General features: G+C 38.8%; 1 protein-coding gene across 4 annotated transcripts in view; it reads right to left on the bottom strand.

The window, feature by feature from the left end:
* Window positions 1–18,726, bottom strand: part of LOC107309587 (uncharacterized) — a 167,670-nt gene that overhangs the window by 106,021 nt on the left and 42,923 nt on the right. For all 4 annotated transcript variants that reach the window (XR_014942755.1, XR_014942756.1, XM_085537754.1 and 1 more), the window contains exons 8-10: window positions 11,840–11,907; window positions 8,947–9,064; window positions 6,589–6,828 (exon numbers count right to left, since the gene is read on the bottom strand). Coding sequence is in view for 2 of the 4 variants with exons in the window: in XM_085537754.1 (XP_085393880.1) it covers window positions 6,589–6,828; window positions 8,947–9,064; window positions 11,840–11,907 (426 nt within the window). In the remaining 2 variants the exon portion in view is untranslated. The remainder of the gene's footprint in view (window positions 1–6,588; window positions 6,829–8,946; window positions 9,065–11,839; window positions 11,908–18,726) is intronic.

Raw genomic sequence — 18,726 nt, 5'->3', positions numbered from 1 at the left:
AACTCCTACCTCACCACAATCTCCTTTCAGTAAGCTGTAGAGGGTAATAAGGTCTCCCCTGACCCTCCTCTTCTCCAAACTAAACAAGCACAGCAGGGAGACCACCTCCCTGCTACTCCTGGCTACACTATTTCTGATACAAGCCAGGATGCCATTGGCCTTCTTGGCCACCTGGACACACTGCTGGCTCATGACCAATACCCCCAGGTCTTTTTCCTCCAAACAGCTTTCCAGCCACTCTGCCCCAAGCCTGTAGCATTGCATGGTGTTTCTGTGGCACTGCTGTGGATTCTCCATCATGCCTTGTGAAACACCTGCTGGGTTTGGGACACAATGGCATTCCCCCATCCAGAAAAACTGTCAGAGCAGAGCTCATGCTTCTGGATGGTCCAGCAGCTGCTCAGGAGCTACTCTCACCTCCAGGGCTCATCTCTGTCAGCACAAACACAGGAATATTAGCTCTTCAAAATTCCCCTTATAAACAAGCGCTCCCTGTCTCTACCTTTTTTTTTTTTTTTTTTTTTTTCCCTTCTTTAATGACAAAATACTCTCTACGTTTAAGTAGAACAGCTTTGCAATTAACCTGTTTATCTTCAGTTCGCAGATCAGAGAACAGCCTAGGGTAGAAGGGACTCAAAGATCATCAGGTCTAATCTTTTGCAGGAAGCAGGAGCCTACATGATATTATTCGGTACCCTGTCCAATTGCATCTTGAAAACCTCCCATGGCAAGGAAAACTCCACGTTGTTACAAGGATGAATTATTCCCACCGTGAAAAATTTCTTATATTAAAATGAAACCCCTCCCAGGTGCAACTTGTACCCATTGCCACTTTTCTTCTACATGGGGCTCCTTGCAGAGAGAGAGAGCCTTAGCCCTCTTTACAGCCACCCGGTAAGTATTGCAACAGTGTGATGAAGTCCACCTTGCTTCATTTTTCCATTCACAGCAATTTTTTGTTGTGGCAGGTATTATTTTTCTCTTGGTTCCCTGCTATCTGCAGTATACTCAGATCTAAGGATACAAGCAGAGGATGTTGCATTCTGTGTTTCAGCTGATCTGTCCCATGTAATATTTTGCACTCAAATATTGCACCCAATGGCTCACAACAAACTCTCTTGCAATTTCCCATTAGTTAAGAAAGAGGCCACAGAGCAGTGCTAAGTAAAAGCCTGTCCCATGACACTCTTGATTTTTAACATGTGCCTGCTAGCTATTTCCAACACTGACCTTGTATCTAATCCTAAACTAGATATGATGCATTTTAATGTAGGCCACATTTCTGAAGTGTTTGGGTAGTATGCTCTGGCCTAAGCTGCAAGAGCACATACAGTACAATCCAGGAACCCCACAGGAGCACAATGACTAGACAACAGCTTACAACATAAGTCCAATTAATTACTGAAAACAAAAACTAGTATAAGCAGTAACCTTTTCCATATGTAAATCAATTGCATAACGCTAAATACAGTAGAAGCAATAGATTCTATTATGCAATGGCTTTATAATGCCAGCACACCAGACTTAATGAATCCCTTCAAGTCTTCACACAGTGCTGGAAATTGATCTTTCTATGTTGGGAAAGTCCATCTATGGGCAGCAAAAGACCCCAGTGCCTTGCTGGGAAATCAGCCAGATGCAGCCCATGTCTGGAAGAGAGAATTAGTACTCTACGCAGCACTGGGCAAAGAAGGGCCCCATGACACTTTCTGCTGAGAGAAAGGCTCACAAGCATTTTTTAGAGTGGAGAACCACTGAAGGCTGAGCAGCATGGAGTGGTAGCCTCATGTGGAAGGAGCACACTATGGAGGTCTGTTCTCAGAGGGATGACACAGCCTGGACAGAATTGCTCCAAAAGCACACCGCTTCAGGAGCTTTTACAAAAACACATTTAGCAGATGGTACCCAAGGACCAAAATCCTAAACAAACTTGGATAAACAAATAGAAATGGTAATAACTGTGTTTTCCCTTTGTGTGAAAAACCATCAGAACTGCAGTCTTCAAATACATGAGTGCCTGTCTAAGCTTAGTTCTTGCATTTACCAAAAGGTTCATGTAGCACCTTATCATCCCAACTGCAAATAATTGCATCCAGTGAAAATTTAAGTGGCTCTCATTTCAAAAGTCCTCTGGCATAACCATGTATTATTACTTCCTATCTTTTCTCATACTGTATCAGACTCTTATGTCCTATAAAGTATCCTAGAGCTAAATTTTCTTCATCTGTGCCAGTGTTTAGCTCAGGAACAAAATAAGGAAGAAAAAAAAAAAAGTTTGTGCTCTACTTTTCCTAATGATACCTTGTTTTGTAATTACCAAAAGCATCACAGTCCTTAGACAGCTGCTGACACAGAAAATAAGGACCTTGAAACTGTTTGTTTCATCATATTTTAAGAATTAATACCTTAGGTTATGTTAATCAGTTTCTGATATATGTAGTTTTCAAAATGCACTTCAGGATAGAAAATGCTGGAAATGACTTATAACAACAAAGATATGAACTTTACTTGTCACAGATCGTAATCTGAACGTTACCAAAGTACCTTGCCATCTTAAGTACCCAAGAAGCCTTAAATAAAAAATAAATTCACCTCATTTAGTGAAATGGAACGTCCTCTTTTTCCAAGCCAAAGAGTTCAAATTTATTAATTTTGTAGCTATATTTTAAAATGAGTGTCAGCCCCTGCTAGATGACTGCATGATAAGTGTCTTGAAACTTCAGGAAAAGGCACTAAATTTTTCACAGCATTTGTGTTTCATTTTCAGCGTAATAAAAATATGGTGCCCTTTTAATAATGAATAATAGATCCGGTGTGATTTACATGTGTGGATTAAATGTCATGTCTGAAAAGTTGCTGTTTTATTCATACTGAATTTCCCTCAAGTAAAACAAAATGGTACCCAGCTACTGTTATAATATTGCTCGTACCTTGCCACACTGGTACATAAATAATAACCAACTGATATACTCCTTAAAAATCTACAGATCTCTGAATTGTTCTGTCACCAACTCTAACTCAATATGTGTATGAACTGATTTAGTGCCATCTTCACTTCCAGCTACATCAGGGAAAACATGTTGCTCCAGTATTGACAGACTCCTGGAGCTCGCATTTTTTTGTTGAGGAACCAAATCTGGTAGGCTGGCACAAAAGAATGGCCTCTGCCACATAGATGCAATGGAACTAGAGCCAAAAGGCAGGCTGGGGAGCCCAGCACCAATCCAACTGGCCTTGCTGCTACACATGCATGCTTCTATGTGGCCCTGCTTGAGCTGGGAACGAACCAGATGCCCTCCAGAGGTCCCTTCCCACCTCAATCAGTTTGTGATTCTCTGATTCGCTTCATTGGTGCTCAACTGATATCCCAGGTGACTGAGTAGCTTAAAGAACATTTTCTAAATGCCATTTGCATGCAGTCTCATTGACTTCAAATGTTATTCATAGCAGGTGAAAATTTCCTACCTGAACAAAAATTCGTTTTCTAACTTGCAATATTTTCCTGGGAAGGTTTCCTGAATTGCTTTTATTTTAATTTAAAAATATGCAAATATTTGAAATAGAGACATGTGTCTTAAAATTCACTTCTCATAGTAGAAGAAACCCTTAAATGTCATCTAGTTCAAATCCCCTGCAATGAACACACCTACAGTTCCATCAGGTTTCTCAGGGCTCTGTCCAGCATGATCTGGAAAGTCTCCAGGGATGGGACATTCACCACCTCTCTGGGAAACCTGTTCTGGTGCCTTACTACCTTTACTGTAAAAAATGTTTTCCTCATCTTCAATCTAAATCTCCCCTCTTTTACTTTAAAACCATTTTCCTTTGTCCTGTCACAACACGGCCTGCTAAAGGGTCTGTCTGCTTCTTTCTTATAGCCTCCCTTTAGATTTCAAAAGGCTGCTATCGGGTCTCCCCAGAGACCTGTTTCACCTAAACCAGACAGCATTAACTCCCTGAAAGTCTACAGTCCCTTTGCATAAATTATTATATAAAAATGTCTTTGAAACACTAAAACAAGTCCCCTTCAGATGATGCTGTTTGGTGCTATTCCTGAAAAGATGTAGCTATTTGAAACAGCAGTTATACTTTATCCCTATCCAAAGTGCTCATATATGTTTTGTACAGCATAATTTAACTTGGGGGGGAGGTGGAAGAAGTAAAGAAAAACCTCACATGACCATCTGGCCTTACTGAAAACCAAATAAAATTCAACTGGAGCTATTAGGAGCCACTGTCTAGTATGCAGGCAGAGGTTATTAGGGGAGGTAGGTTGACAAACTAGAAAGGAGGACAGTGAAGGAAAGGGAGCTGGCAAGCTGGAGCAAAGAACATTGATTAATGAACAAAAAACATTCTTGAAAGGTCGGGTGCGCAAGTCAGACTAGCCCTGAGGCAGATCTAACTTACATGACCAGCACTTTCTGTACGCAGCAGGTAACCCATGCTGACACCAACTTTGCCGACATGACAGGGTTATTATTTTTGGAAGGATGTAGTGTTCTGGAACAATTTCTCTAATATATTAGTTAAAACTGTGCTTTTCCTTCAATATCGAGCATGCATGTCTTCCTTTTCACCATGTTTACACTGAACTTCTATCACTATTCCAGCCAATGAAAACAAAAGCTTATTCTATATATGTGAGCTCTTGCATTTCCCCCTGTAATACATCCCAGGGAAGCAGAGCTGTATACATGGTTGCAATCAAGTCCAGATCCCTATCTGGATCTCACCAATAAGACCTCACTACTTGCACTAATTTTTGTAGTATATTTTAATTGGCTGCAGCCTGAAATTTGCCTCATCTCAACACAGATCTTAAGGGTTTTTTCTGAAATATACCTTAAGATTGTGTGGTAATAGCAGAAGAGCAGAAAGGTAGAAGTGATTGGGATACAATGCCTATACCTTCAGAATAAGTGGATAAAAGAGCTTCTTTTAAATTAGAACATTAATCTTTTCCTGTCCATTGTACAGTAATGAAGACAGAAAATCAACAGGGGATCAACTGGTCCTGCATTTTAACAGGACTAGAAGTTAATTAAATGGCCTGTGTGAGATTCAAAGAGAAAATTGTGGAAAAAATGCTAGAACCAAACATTTCTGTCAGACCTTTGGATGAAGTATTCACCTGTAAGCAGTTTTTGAGAAGTCCACAAAATTCATCAGAGACTCACAGAAAGAGTGTGGACCGCACACACTCTTCAGAAATCTGTGTCAGGCATTCCTTTGCACTGAGGAGCTGCTGGACAAAAGACAGGTCGATCTGAACTAGCTCTAACTTAGTTGTGAGAACAGAGCCATGTAGTTTTGAATGAGGGACATTACCCACAGGGAAGCAAAGCAGCAGGCAGGACCCAGGAGAAGAACAATGCTGATAACAAGAGGAGGGGCATGGCATAGTCATTCTGTAGAACTGCCTTTAGTCTTTTCCTTCCAGTGAAATCTGGGAAGACAACACTTCTTGTTCAAGGTTGTGGATAGCTCAGTTAGAGAGGAATCTCAACTTGGCATCAGTGATTTCTCTGACAGACTATATGCATTTGTTTTAACATCACGTAAGATTCACATCCACAATTTCCTTCTTTATACAAGTAATTATTTTCATGTCAACAGCTGTATTTATAGACACGCTGTTCATTTTCTATTACAAATGATAAACAATTAAGAAGCAGAAGTAGTGAGTTAGTAGCAGTTTCCATATCACAAACCCAACAGATGAAATGACATATCGACAAATAATTCAAAGCATCAGTGCTGCACATGAAAATTATTTATCTGAAAGAGATAGGGATTGTCTTTTTGTTTTTTCTGTATCTACACAGTGCTTAGCAGAATGGAAGGGGTGGAGGAAAGATAACTGCCAGTCAGGTTGTACAGTAAAATGAATAGTAATTGAAAATGGAAAAGCTGTCCTTTCCATTCTACCGATGTCTCATAACAAAAAAGGACATCGAGAGAAATCAGGGTTGTTTTTCAAATTGTAAAGAAGCTTTTCTGTGCCAGAGAGTTTAACTGAGACCAATGCTTCAACCAGCACTAGGCATTAGCTACAAGAGTGAGCAACTGACACACAACAATCCTGCCATGCACAGCATGCTTAGGCAGGAAAATATGTGTGCCTCAGTCGCAAAAGACAGAATAGAGCCTCAAGTATTTGGGCTCCTTCCAAAATAATCCAAATGCTGCTTTTTTGGCAAATAGGGGTCAATGGAGCTAAAAACTCACAGAAGGATTTGGGCATTCATGTGTTTATATACACCCACTCGTTCATTTATTATTCTAAAGCTACTTTACTGAAATCAAATTACATAGCTGACAAGCTGCATAGATAAGAGAGAATAAAAGTAAAATTTTAAATTAGCTGACAATACTACATGATGTACTGTATATTTGGCACTTTTAGAGTGAGTGATGAGGGTTAACCTAGGGGAAAAAAAATTGCACCTTCCTAAATTGCACCTTAAATTATTAAATAAATTATGAACATGATGGAATGCATTAAATATATAAGCCTGAAGGAGAATGAGAGGATGTGTTTTAACTTTCAAAGCAAAGACAGCATATTTAAGAAGTGTTGCTTACCGCCTGGATACTTTGTCCGAAGTACATTTCAGCATTGTAGAAGTTTCCATCATGACTAACAGGTAAAGTAGTTCTGGCCCAAGGCTCCTCCTTCTGTTTGGGCCACTGCAGCAAGCCACCACCAAGGCAGCTGAGAACAGAAAGTTTCAGGGTATAATGGCCTTTGGGGACCTTATCTTTGACTCCCCTCAGGCACTTGATGTGAACTTCTATCGGCTGCGGTGTCTTGGAGCAGTCAACCTAAGGAGAAAGCTCTGAGTTACTGACATGGGTTGGGTTGATGTTAACCATACAATTAGCCAGAACAAATTTCTTCAAGAAAACAACTACCGCAAGTACGCTTCTTCTTCAGCCTGCAATTACCTATTGCTAACATAGGATTTGCAAATAGTGAGGGCAAAAGTCACAGAGATGACAGATTAAAAAAAAAAATAATATAAACGCTGCTAATAAAATGTTCAGTGTCCTTAAGGGGAAGGTGGAGCTGTTGAAGTATGGCACCAGAAACAAGTAGTCTGCAACTGTAAGGCAGAATTCACTGGAAAGCAACATCTTCAAAGATACATTACGCTTTGTAAGACAAGCACAAAACATGATCTTGCAGGCTGCAAGCATGGAGAGACAAGGCAGGCCATGTTCTTGCACTAATTATTAGCATTGCCAAGGCTATTAGTGCTGTGTAATAAGCAGAGTATCCTTTTGCCTTCTGATTATCATATAATCAGATTCTCTTATGAATAGCAATCAAAGTGCAATGCATGTAGAGTGTAACAACCACTCCCTACAGGTACATTTTTTCCAAGACCATACAAAGAATCCAACAGCTGCTTTCTGCTGACAAGATGTTGTCTAAGTTACAGAATATTTAGCATAGAATAAACATGTTGCATATCTGAAATGACTTTTCAGTGCTTTTCTTTTACACTCAGCTTGTAGCATGGAGGCTGGCAGAGGAAAGCACCTTGATGCCTGCAAGGTTCACCTGTGTGAAGGTGTAGGGTCCGTCCCACTAGGACAGGAGGCACATCAGTGCTGCCCAAATACAACCTACGGGTACAAGCATGTAATTAGGGAGTTCCATTTTGGCTCCTTTGTTGACTTCAATAGATTAAATGGCTTCTACAACAACTAACTATCTAGTGCTTCAAATGAGCAGTGATTTTCCCCAGTAAGATATCCATTTCTCTCATTATTTTGAGAAAATGTTAGTCCAAGAGTCATCTCCTTTTAATGTAATGTGATACAAGAACCCGTGCCACATTTTAGAATCAAATGGCTACCTTGACTACTGGGTTTAGTAGTCTTGCAATTTAAACCTACAGTAGCTAATAATCTCTTCCTTAATCCTGCCTTGGATTTATTTTGGAAGAGATACCATATTTCCATATAGATAGAAAGCTTCTGGAATTAAATGAAGCAGTTAAATAAACAGCTGAATTTGTTAAACTTCTTTTGTTTTTCAACACAAACCATACTTAACAACTAATCTGAATGACAATTATTTTCAGCTTAATTAGAAAATCTTAATTAACAATGAAGATTTAACCTTAATATTTTTGGTTTCTAAATCATATATAAAAAAAATTAACATTATGTGAATAAATAAGACAATCTTTTTAAACCTCAAGGCAGGATTACTGATGCAGGCAGACTTCGTTATTAAACACATTCTAAATTAAACGCCTCTATGAATTTTATACTGAAATATATTGTGATAGTCTTGCATGCCAAATGTGACATTTTGTATTTTAGATTCATCTTCTGTAGTAATTTTGGAAATGTCATACAAACAAAGATTTTGTCATTTACCAATGGAATTACTATGCATGGCCGGTTAGCCATCTCTTTTCTGGCTCTTCTGGTTGTTTCAAGTCAGCAAGCCATAAAAAATCTTTATCTCTCTGAAACACAGCAATTTGGAAGATAATCGAATAGTGACTGGGGGGCAGAAACGCCAGTCTGAGGAATTATACCACAATCTCTCTTGCATTTACAACCTTCCTCAAAGCGAGTGTCAGTCGAGTAGGAAAAGGAGATAGAAGATTCATCATATTTCAAGCCTGTCTCATTTGCATGGTGGCATAGCTGTCTCATCTCCTGCTGAAAGACTTTGCTTGGCCAGCGCTGACAAACTGTTTTGAAGAACTCTTGCCATGCCCAAATGATTCATCATTAATAGCTTTAGACATTCTCTTTAAGCGTATAGTTACTACTGCTGGAAAGCATATTTTCAAACCTGCTAAATTCTATCCTCTTAAACTATGAAAGGAAAAAATACAGAGAGAGACTAATGCAATACAATCAATCTAGTCATTTAGCAGTTCACATCAGTAAAAGAGTACTCATGGAGGACCTCACCTTTGCACAAAGTTCGGCTGCTCCTTTTAATCCAGTACTCATGCCTGCAAGGTTACCAGAGCTGCTTGGAACTTCTCCACATCCATTCACCTCTGCTGCCAATGACTGGCTTCCCTCTCTGCAACAGTTACAAAGGGAAAAGGGAAGAAGAGCTGAAAAGGAATTATCTGCAGTGCAGGCAGGAGAAATGCTTGCCATTGGAACTATATTGCAGTTTGATGTTTTCCTTGAATATATCATAAGCCCTGCAGGGCACCCAGGGGAAACAACAGTGTGCTACATGGAGAAATGGGTAGGCTTCAAGAAGTAGCATAGGAAAAAAGCAGTCACAGCTTTGGTAATATGCAAATTACTTGTCAGTCTGTGCCACAGGCTGACACAAAGGAACTTTTGGGCCTGGATTCTAAATTAACTATGTTTAAAGTGGGAACCCATTGCCTTTGTCGATGCTTTTCAGGACTGATGGACATCTTTGGAACACATTTTTGAGCATCATCAGTCCCCTGGGAAAGAGGTTGCCTTTATAAGTTTAATCTATTATTTTTGTTCTGAAACAGTCTTGTACTTTTAGATGTGTCTTATATTTTTAATAAATCTAATTTAAATTAGCATTATTTATGTAACTAATATATGTATGCATACATATATGTATGTGTATTATATATACATATGCATGCACAGCTTTTCAGCTGTATGTGAACCATTAAACCTTCTTTGGCACTCATATGTTAACTTTTTGTTAAATTAACTTTTGGGATAATTATACCTCCACAAAGAATTCTTGTTTAGGAATGGTCCCTATATCAGTACAGAACTCCAGGAAATAGCATAAGTACAGACCTTCACCAGACACCCCAGCACTACATTACTTAATGCATAGGATGCAAGAAAGGTATTGGAACCTATGAGAAAAGCCCTGTTTTCTAGTGCACAGCAGGAGCAAACACACAACTGAGTCGTTTACAATAGGCCCTACAAAACCTTTGTGCTTTGGCAATTCCATTCAACTCTCAACAGACCCAGAACCAGGATCAATTCCTCTGTCCCTACTCTGTACTTGTATCTAAAAAGGAATGTCCCTAAGCTCTCAGAAGCTGGAGGATGAGCAGGCAGTTTGTGTCCCACAGCCAGCAACAGGAGCTGCCTGCAACATGCCAAGAGGAGTCTTGAAAAGCTAAGGAGAAATCACCATACTAGGTACAACTGGAATTCAGGATTAGCTTGGACATAAAGACAATGTAGAAAACCAGGGGACAAGCCCTTTTGGGCTGCCAACCCATATAGCAGCAAAGTTTTTAGTCATTATCAAAAGAAAGAGGTGAAAGCTGATGTTCATAAAGAAGAAAATATCACAAGATTTTGCCTGGCTGCACTTCTGGACTATTTCCATTCAGTATTTTCTGTCTGGATTTGGAAACTTCAGTTTCAGCATCTACATTCCTGTTCCTACTTTTGCAGGCTAGATGATAATGTTAGAAGTAGGATTAGCATGGTCTTTTATTGACAACTATCTTCAGTGATTTGGTAATCATGCTAAACATCCCAGCCTTGTGTACATGTGCTACTTAGAACAGTTTGAATTCCACTCTTCAGAAGCTTTCTCCAAGTTCTTGATACACTGCTTCCACCCATTTTCTACTCAGACTTTCCCTATTCCTTTTAAAAAAATATTATTTTAGAAACATAGATATCCATTTTCATCAGTAAAATTACCACTGGCACAGAGCTAAATTGTTTTCCACATTTCTCTACCAGAAGAACTGAATCACATAAATGCACAGGCAACAGCTGAATTAGCTGGAAGGTCTGCATAGATGTTTGTGCCAATAACATAGCTGAGAATTTTGACTAAGCCAGGACTGATCAAAAGTAAGGACAAGAAACCATGATGCTCGGGACTGAACACAAGAAATGCATGGTCAATCATCTTTACATGTTTTCTCCTTGAGATGCATTCAAGTAGACTTGGGTTAAGTTTCGCTAAATGGAAGGAACAGAAGATAATCCTTGAATGTGATTAGCTAATTCCTAGAGCTGAAACATCCAAGAAGTTAACTTTTCTCCTCAGGAAGAATCATCTGTTTGTAACTTCGTACTTATTTAGCTTCTCACGATGGAAATTATTTCATTTAATTTGGTTAGAGCTGCATTGACACAGAGGTTCATTAGGATGCCCATTTGCTTGCAATTCAATTTAAAATTAAATACACTTTGTTGTTGATTTTATTACTTTTAAACTACTGTATCTATTGCCTTTATTAGCTGCTAATACACAATTATGAAGGTAAACACTTTCCATTACTGAACATCAAACATTTAAATAACCGCATTTGATCTCTTTTTGGGTTGTACCGTTTTCTTCCTTTCTCCCTTTTCACTGAATATTAGATTCAAGAGCATAATTTAGTCAGTCAAGTTAGGCCTCTTTTGTGTTCTCCAGCATGCTCATCAGCTGTCACAGTAAACAGAGCTTCCTTAGCTATATCCATGAGGGTTATTTATTTCCTCCATTCATTTCTTTACAGGTAATTTGACACATGTATTTATCTGAAGGTCATGCTTAGCTTGATCAGGAAAACATTGCTCCAATTCATATTTCCTTCAATCTCTGGGGCTTACTCAGTGGCAGGGATGAAGGGCACTGGGAGAAGCCATTTGGTCACCTTTTGAAGTGCACTGTGTATAGCACTTAAAAATTGCAGACCAAGCAGGGTATCTGAAAATGGAGGTAACCAAAACAGAGGTTTCTTTCAGAAGAGCAGGCTCAATTTTTTTAGGCCTGAGGTCTTTTGTATGGGAGAGGTTCCATTCATTAATATCTGTAAAGCACTGAAAGACCTTTGGAAGGAAAGCACATTAGATGGAAGTACAAAGTAGCCCTTATCTGACCTACCTTTGAAAGAGCCTATGAATCCTGGCTTGCAATTTTTTTTTGTTGTGATGGGAGGCTTCCTTTGAGTCCTACAAGCAAATGATAACAATAATAATAATTCTTTTTCCAAATATACAGAAAAATCATGGAAGTAAAAGCCATAAATAAACAATTTTCCAGAGTTTTGCCTTAAGTCTTCTGGTTGAAGCTTTTCAAAAGCAGTTAGGAATTTGAGTTATCACTACTTCATTCCATTAAGTTTTCCTTTTCTTTTCTTGTATACTTTTGCATACATATACTACATTAATTCTAAGGGAAACCACATTCTAATCTTCCCTTAAAAGCTTCATCTGTACAATGTGCATTTGCACAGTGTAGTGTCCCCCAATACTTTTTTTTGCAGTAAAAACTGTCACAGATACATACGCATACATATATGCATATGTAAGTTTGCTTGTACATGCATAACAAGATGTAACATACAAAACAATTACTCACAAAATACTGGAGAGCCCACAGCTTGCCCTGCACTGAAACTTGAGGCCCTGTATCATTGCCGCTGTTTTTAGGGTATTGGGTAAGAGGAACTGATATTTTTGGATGTTGCAACACATGGGAGACTAACTTAGATAAGCAATCATCTCCCCCAGCAGGTTGATTACAGCTGTCCAGCATGAAGCTCTTGGATGACTTCTGGCTCAAGTTCATCACAAACCTCCAGAACAGGGACTAGGCCCTGTGTTTTCTCCCACCCCCACAAATGCTGGTGTTGAGTTTTTCTGCAGCTCAGTGAATCACCACCTACGCCATTTGGGAAGGGCTGGGAGCTGGCTCCAGTCCTGACTCTGATCTAGTAGAGTTTGGAGCTTTCTGGTGAGGGCAGTCTGGGCTACCACAGCTGGGGCATTTGAAAGTGCACTCAGCAACAGTGCTCAATGTCCTCAAGAACGGTTAATGGTAAATGCTTCCAATCAGAGTTTGGTGGCAGATGGGAGGAGTGTTTGAAATTTTGGACTGAAGCAAGTTAAAGCAAAAGTTAGTGAAGAAGGTGAGAGAAAGGCTTAGTTCATAATTTATCTCCTAGTTAAAGCTCTTAGGAATGCCAGGGACAGACAGTTTTATGAGGTAATTATTTAGATATAGAAGTAAGAAGACACAGAAAACTTGTTTCACCTAAAGTGAAAGTAAAGTATCTTTGAAAGGACAATATCTTCCAGATGATGCCAGTCTCAGTTTATGCTGAGTAGGAATAGACTTCTTTTAAAAATTGATTATATTACCAGATCCCCATAGCTATCCAATCCCCTTGTTTATCTTTCTAATCTTAATTAAATAATGAATATTCAAAAGAAAATATGAATCGAGGTTCTCTGTATGAACTACACTGTTTTCCATCTCTCTGCCTCTGAAGTGACAGTGGGAATATGAGTTAAAGCTATTTCTTCCGGATCCTAGTAAAATATTTGTCACAGTGTGTCATGATAATTTTTAAAAAGCTCTATCATCTACCTAATAAATTTGTTAAGTTTATTCAAATCTTATTGAACAGGAAAAGTGCAATGAGTCATGGTTAATATTTCTTTACCTACACTAAGAAATAAAATATATCAAAAATTCAGTGCTTAGGGTCCTTTTCAGAAAACCTCTAAGAGTCTGTAATACATCTTCTATGTGATTAAAAAAAAAAAAAAAAAAAAAAAAAAAAAACAGGAAACTTGCTTTAAAATGAATTATTCACCACCTTGAATAAATTTCCATCTTTCCTATTTGCAAAACCCCAAAGTCAGTTATGTAAATTTTAACCTACACTAATTACCTCAAGGGTGTGCAAGCTAAAGGAAAGTAGATGCAGTAGAAGAAGAAAAAAAAATACATCTAGACATTTCCATCACCAGGAAGCAATTTAATAGAGGAAAAAATGTGTAAGTTTTCAAAAGCAGAGCAGCCCATGTAATTTTTTTTTAAATGTGGTTTAATCATTGCCGCAATACCCCTTGAATCAGAGATTTACAGGAATAAACTCAAGAGCCTTTTCTCAATGGCATATACCATCGCGCACATAACTAAGCCCGTTTCTCATCATGACACCCGCATTGTCTAGACTGTAAAAATGACCCATTGTTGGCAATGGGCGTTCCCAACAAGAAGGCATGAAATGTGGTTTCACTTCATGTCGACGCAGACATTTAGGGGCCCCTTCAGAAAGTGACTAAAATCTGGGAACTTCGGAATATCCTTTAGAGCTCACAAGAGGTGTAATGGAGAAAGCGGGGCATTGCTTGAGGACAGAAGGGCTCAATCATAGCACTGCTTTATCCTATTTCCTATCCTGATACCAGGCAGCACTTTAGCTGCAGAGTCCTCTTCTTTGTAGGTCTTTCCCAGTTTCCTCATTGGTTATCTGGAGGTTTAATTATGTGAATGTCTCATCTGCTGATTTCAGACAGTATGATCAAGACCAGTAACAGAACAAAGTATTTCAGTTTGGGCTCAGCATTGAGACAAACAATGGTAAGTATTGTTTCTACAGTAGGCAAAAACAAGAACCTGACTCAATACTATTAATCAGTGCTGACTGACAATTTTCATTGTGAAACTATTTCACAAATGGCAAGTTTTGATTCCTGAAACAATTTTCAATTTGGAAGAAAATCCAAAAAACCTCTTCCAAAGACACCCTATTCATTTAAGAGAAACTCCACAAAATTCAACAAGCTTCTAAGCAAAACATGATTGGTATTCTATCATTTAACTAAGTCATGCCATAAAATATTTACCCTTCCCTTTCAGTGCATTCCTAGTACTGCTATTGCAAACTTCTGCTAAGCATTCACCTTGTCATGATTTGAAGCAGCCAGTGGAACTTTGCCCTGATGAGATAAGCATTACTTGTGAGGAGAGAGCTGTGAGGGCTCACCTCCCTCCCCACTAGACGGGTACAGCAGAGGATGTGTGAGGACACTACTAAGTAGGATCTCCAGCAACTCCCACTGCCCACAGGTATCCCACATACAGGGAATCCCAGCATTTCACCTTCATCCCTCTCCTTGAGAAATCCCTTACTATCAGCACATCACAGCGCAGGTAGAAACAAGCCCAAAGGGCTGACATTCCAGCTATAAACACCCAAACAAAAGTTCTTCTCAGTTTCCATCTGGTCATCCCAAAACATTTTGCAGTGAATTCCTGTCTTCCTCATTTTCACATGTGGAAGAAACAAGGTGTGAGTGACTTGCTTGAGCTCACCTTGCAACCAGTTTTCAGGACTAGAAACAAACACCATGCCACTAATCCCACCAGTGCCACCCAGCTCTCCTCCTCCACATTCCAGATGCTGTGAGGAAGTTCATTTACACGAACTTTCAAGATCTAGTGCAATGCATAGCACAGAACCATCTGAGATCAAGAAAGAATTTTCAAGATACATTAAAATCTGCACAATGTGAGATTTTGAGTGATGTATCTTCTCTGTGTTACAAGCAAAGAGATCACAAGAAAAATAGGCACTGAGAGATAAATGGCTTGATTGGACTTCTAGCAGCTGGACAGTGCCTGCCCGGAGAGCCGCACATACTGGAATGTGATTGACGTTGTTTGGGAGATGGTTACAAACCACGTTTAAAGTTGTGTCAAAATCCTGTGTACATGGTAGCATTATTCATGGTGCACTCTGCCAAAAACTTGCCACGAACTCTCAGTCAGGTTTTTAAAAGGGAAGAAAGAAAAAGCAAACCCCTTGCAATGACTTTCCCTCCAAAGAAAAAATTAAACTAATTTACTGTTTATGAGCATAACATTTAAAACATAGGCAATTGAGACATTTGTAACATCTAGGAAAAAAAAAAAAAAAGAACTCACGCTCTTTCAGAATTGATCCTGAAGAGCACAAAGTGAGATTTAGTTTAGTCTTGCTCCATCCTTTTTACGCTGAGTAATATGGATAAATTTAGTGACATTATAGGCTGATTGTTTCAATAAATTTGTAAAGCTTTGCATTATCTCTAATAACCTTTCAGCAGTGAAGACTGAGCTGTCAATTAACACAGAAAGGCCGCATACTGTTGCAGAGCTAGAAATTTTGTAAAATGTTAAGTATTACATTCAAGGCACGAATTTCGATCAACTACAGAAAGTTAAACACTGGTTGTAAAGTAAATATGCTAAACAAATTCCTGAATTTCCATAAAATTCAGATGTTTTCATGCACATTTTTGATCCAAGACGAACAATACAAAAGAAATTAAAGAACTTGAGTCACTTCTCTTAAGACGCTCCAAGAAAACCTTGGAGGGTTCTCTGCTGCAGAGCTACCCAGCTTCTGCAAAATAAAGATTTTCCCTCTCTGGCCTCACAAGGGAGGACTTGCCCTTCTCATTTCTGTCATGCCGTACACAGAGAGGCCACCTGTAGTTTCTACGGGACCACTAGATATTCCTTCAAATGCTTCTCATTTCACAGTTGAGAAGATATAGCATCAAGGTCATAAAGCTTTGATGTCCTCATCAAAATCTACAGTGTGTCACAAGTGTATGCAAGGCCATTTATCAGAGTGTCTGACAACCATAGCAGAGCACTGAAAATGTACAGTGCTGCAGTGGCTCTTGCAATTGATGAAGAGACTTTAAGCATAAATATGCTACCCCTGTGAAAGCTCTGCTAGTTCAGATGTCTTCAGATGAGCCTAGAAATAAGCAGCTACTAAGAAGCTCTGAGTAATCTTAGCTTAAATATCAAGATATAGTGGAAGATGTTAACCACTGTTAGGCAATATATTCTGTACAGTACCAATTCATTTAGCACAAGCAATGCCAGTGGAAACCAAGTGAACTATGTGAACTGTTTAATCTAAAATGGGTAGTTAATGTTAAGAAAGGAAAAAAAGGAAAAGGAAGGGGGAAGGGGAAAGGGAAGGGGAAGGGGAAGGGGAAGGGGAAGGGGAAGGGGAAGGGGAAGGGGAAGGGGAAGGGGAAGGGGAAGGGGAAGGGGAAGGGGAAGGGGAAGGGGAAGGGGAAGGGGAAGAGGAAGAGGAAGGGGAAGGGGAAGAGGAAGGGGAAGGGGAAGGGAAAGGGGAAGAGGAAGGGGAAGGGGAAGGGGAAGGGAAAGGGGAAGAGAAAAGGAAAGGGAAAGGGGAAGAGAAAGGGAAAGGGGAAGGGAAAGGGGAAGGGGAAGGAAAGAGTGAATATAAGCTAAGTAGCAAATCCAGGTTTTACTTCTCTACTTTCTGGATACCAGCAGCAAACTATGACATGAGCGATGGAAGGAGAAACTGAAAGGAAATACTGGTTGGAAATACTGAGGCTTTTTTGTGGTTTCTGCCCCTCCCTCCAACCCCCCTCCCCATTCTTCCTTAATTTAAAAATGTTTGTTAATTTCAGCACAGAATGTTTTTATTATTTCTATAGACTTTTCAAAGTCCCTCATGAAATTTTACTCTTTTAATTCTCTCATTTTTCCCTAAAGCCAGTATCTATTTTTAGGTCTGTTTTGCAGATAGGCAAAACTGAGTCATAGTAACAAATTTGCTTGTTACAACCCCATAAAAACTGATGTTTAGGTCTTAGGTTACAGTCCACATCTTTCTCAGTCCTGTTCCTTTTTCCATATGACAACACAGCACTGCCTCACAAATTTGCCTGCGTAACTGCAATCTAAAAGCATAATCTTCAGTTTTATTCAATAATTTCCCTTTATATTGGCTTTTACGTCATCTTCTATTTCAAGCCTGCCGATACAGCTGAACACTTTGTAATTAAGAAACATTCACCAACCATTAGTATATGAAAAGTACAGCAATGGAGATAATTTAGGCACACTTTACCGTATAAGTACCTTAAATAAAACATTGAAAATTACAAGTTGAAATGTCTAGAAATTTTTCTCTACAGAGAACAGGTCTCATCCTGTAAGCCCCCATCTTGTTCTATTTCTTTTCTACTTTAAGTAAAATGTGTAGTCAGTAAACATTTTCAGCTGCAATTTAAGCTCTGCTGGTCTGACCTGTTCCTCAAATGCTACCATGCACAACAGTGTAATGCTATGAAAAACATCATTGAATGTATTCATTTTAGTATATGTTCTCATTCTAACCATTAGTTTCAAAACATGTGTCCATTCTAAGGGTCTACAACATAGGTCTTCTCCCTTCTGAATTATTCTATTCCGTGAAGCAAAGCTCAAAAGTACAGATTTATCTCAGCAAATTCAACTCCAATGTAAAACCACAAAAGGAAAACTGTACAGTATGTAGACCAATTAATTCCTTTGTAGTTCAGCAAGACTTGCGAAGTCTATCAGCTCTTCAGAGGAATCTCCTGTCATAAAAGTTAGTCTTAGCTACCCCTTAACTACAGCTGGGAGTACAGATTTATTTACTTATTTAATTAAATTTATTTATTTATTTTTACTAAAAATACAAATAAAACTTCTCTGGGGGAAAAAAAAAAATGGAAAATATACATAAGCAATTTTTTAATATTTTTTTTTCATTCTATTCATTTTTTCAGGCTTGTGCCTCTGTGCATCAATAGTGTTATTTCAATATTTCATTCCTTCACTTCTTTTAACAGGTGCCAGTATTTGATGTAGTCACTTAAACTTCAGTTGGACTTAGCAGTCACCAATACTCTTTGACAAATCTTTCCAGTAGCCTCTGTCTACTGAACCATAGAAATGGACTTACTTACTTGAGACTATATTAGGATAATGAGCCAGAGAGCTGACCAGTCAGATTACCTCAAGCAGCAGCAAATGCAGTATCATCAATTACAGTAGCTGCACAGTTCATTGTTCCAACTCGATAGAATATCAAGAATCGTTTTTGTTACTAAATTTTCCTTCTGATCTTAATAAATAAATTAATAAATTAACTAAAAGAACACAGTAAAAAAGAAATGAAATCCTTTTCAGTG

The sequence above is a fragment of the Coturnix japonica genome, chromosome 2 (genome assembly GCF_054131305.1).
Source record: "Coturnix japonica strain WE chromosome 2, WE-NBRP24, whole genome shotgun sequence".
NCBI classification, from domain to species: Eukaryota; Metazoa; Chordata; class Aves; order Galliformes; family Phasianidae; genus Coturnix; species Coturnix japonica.
Note: the sequence above shows the minus strand (reverse complement) of the source record. Positions and strands in the feature narration are given on the sequence as shown.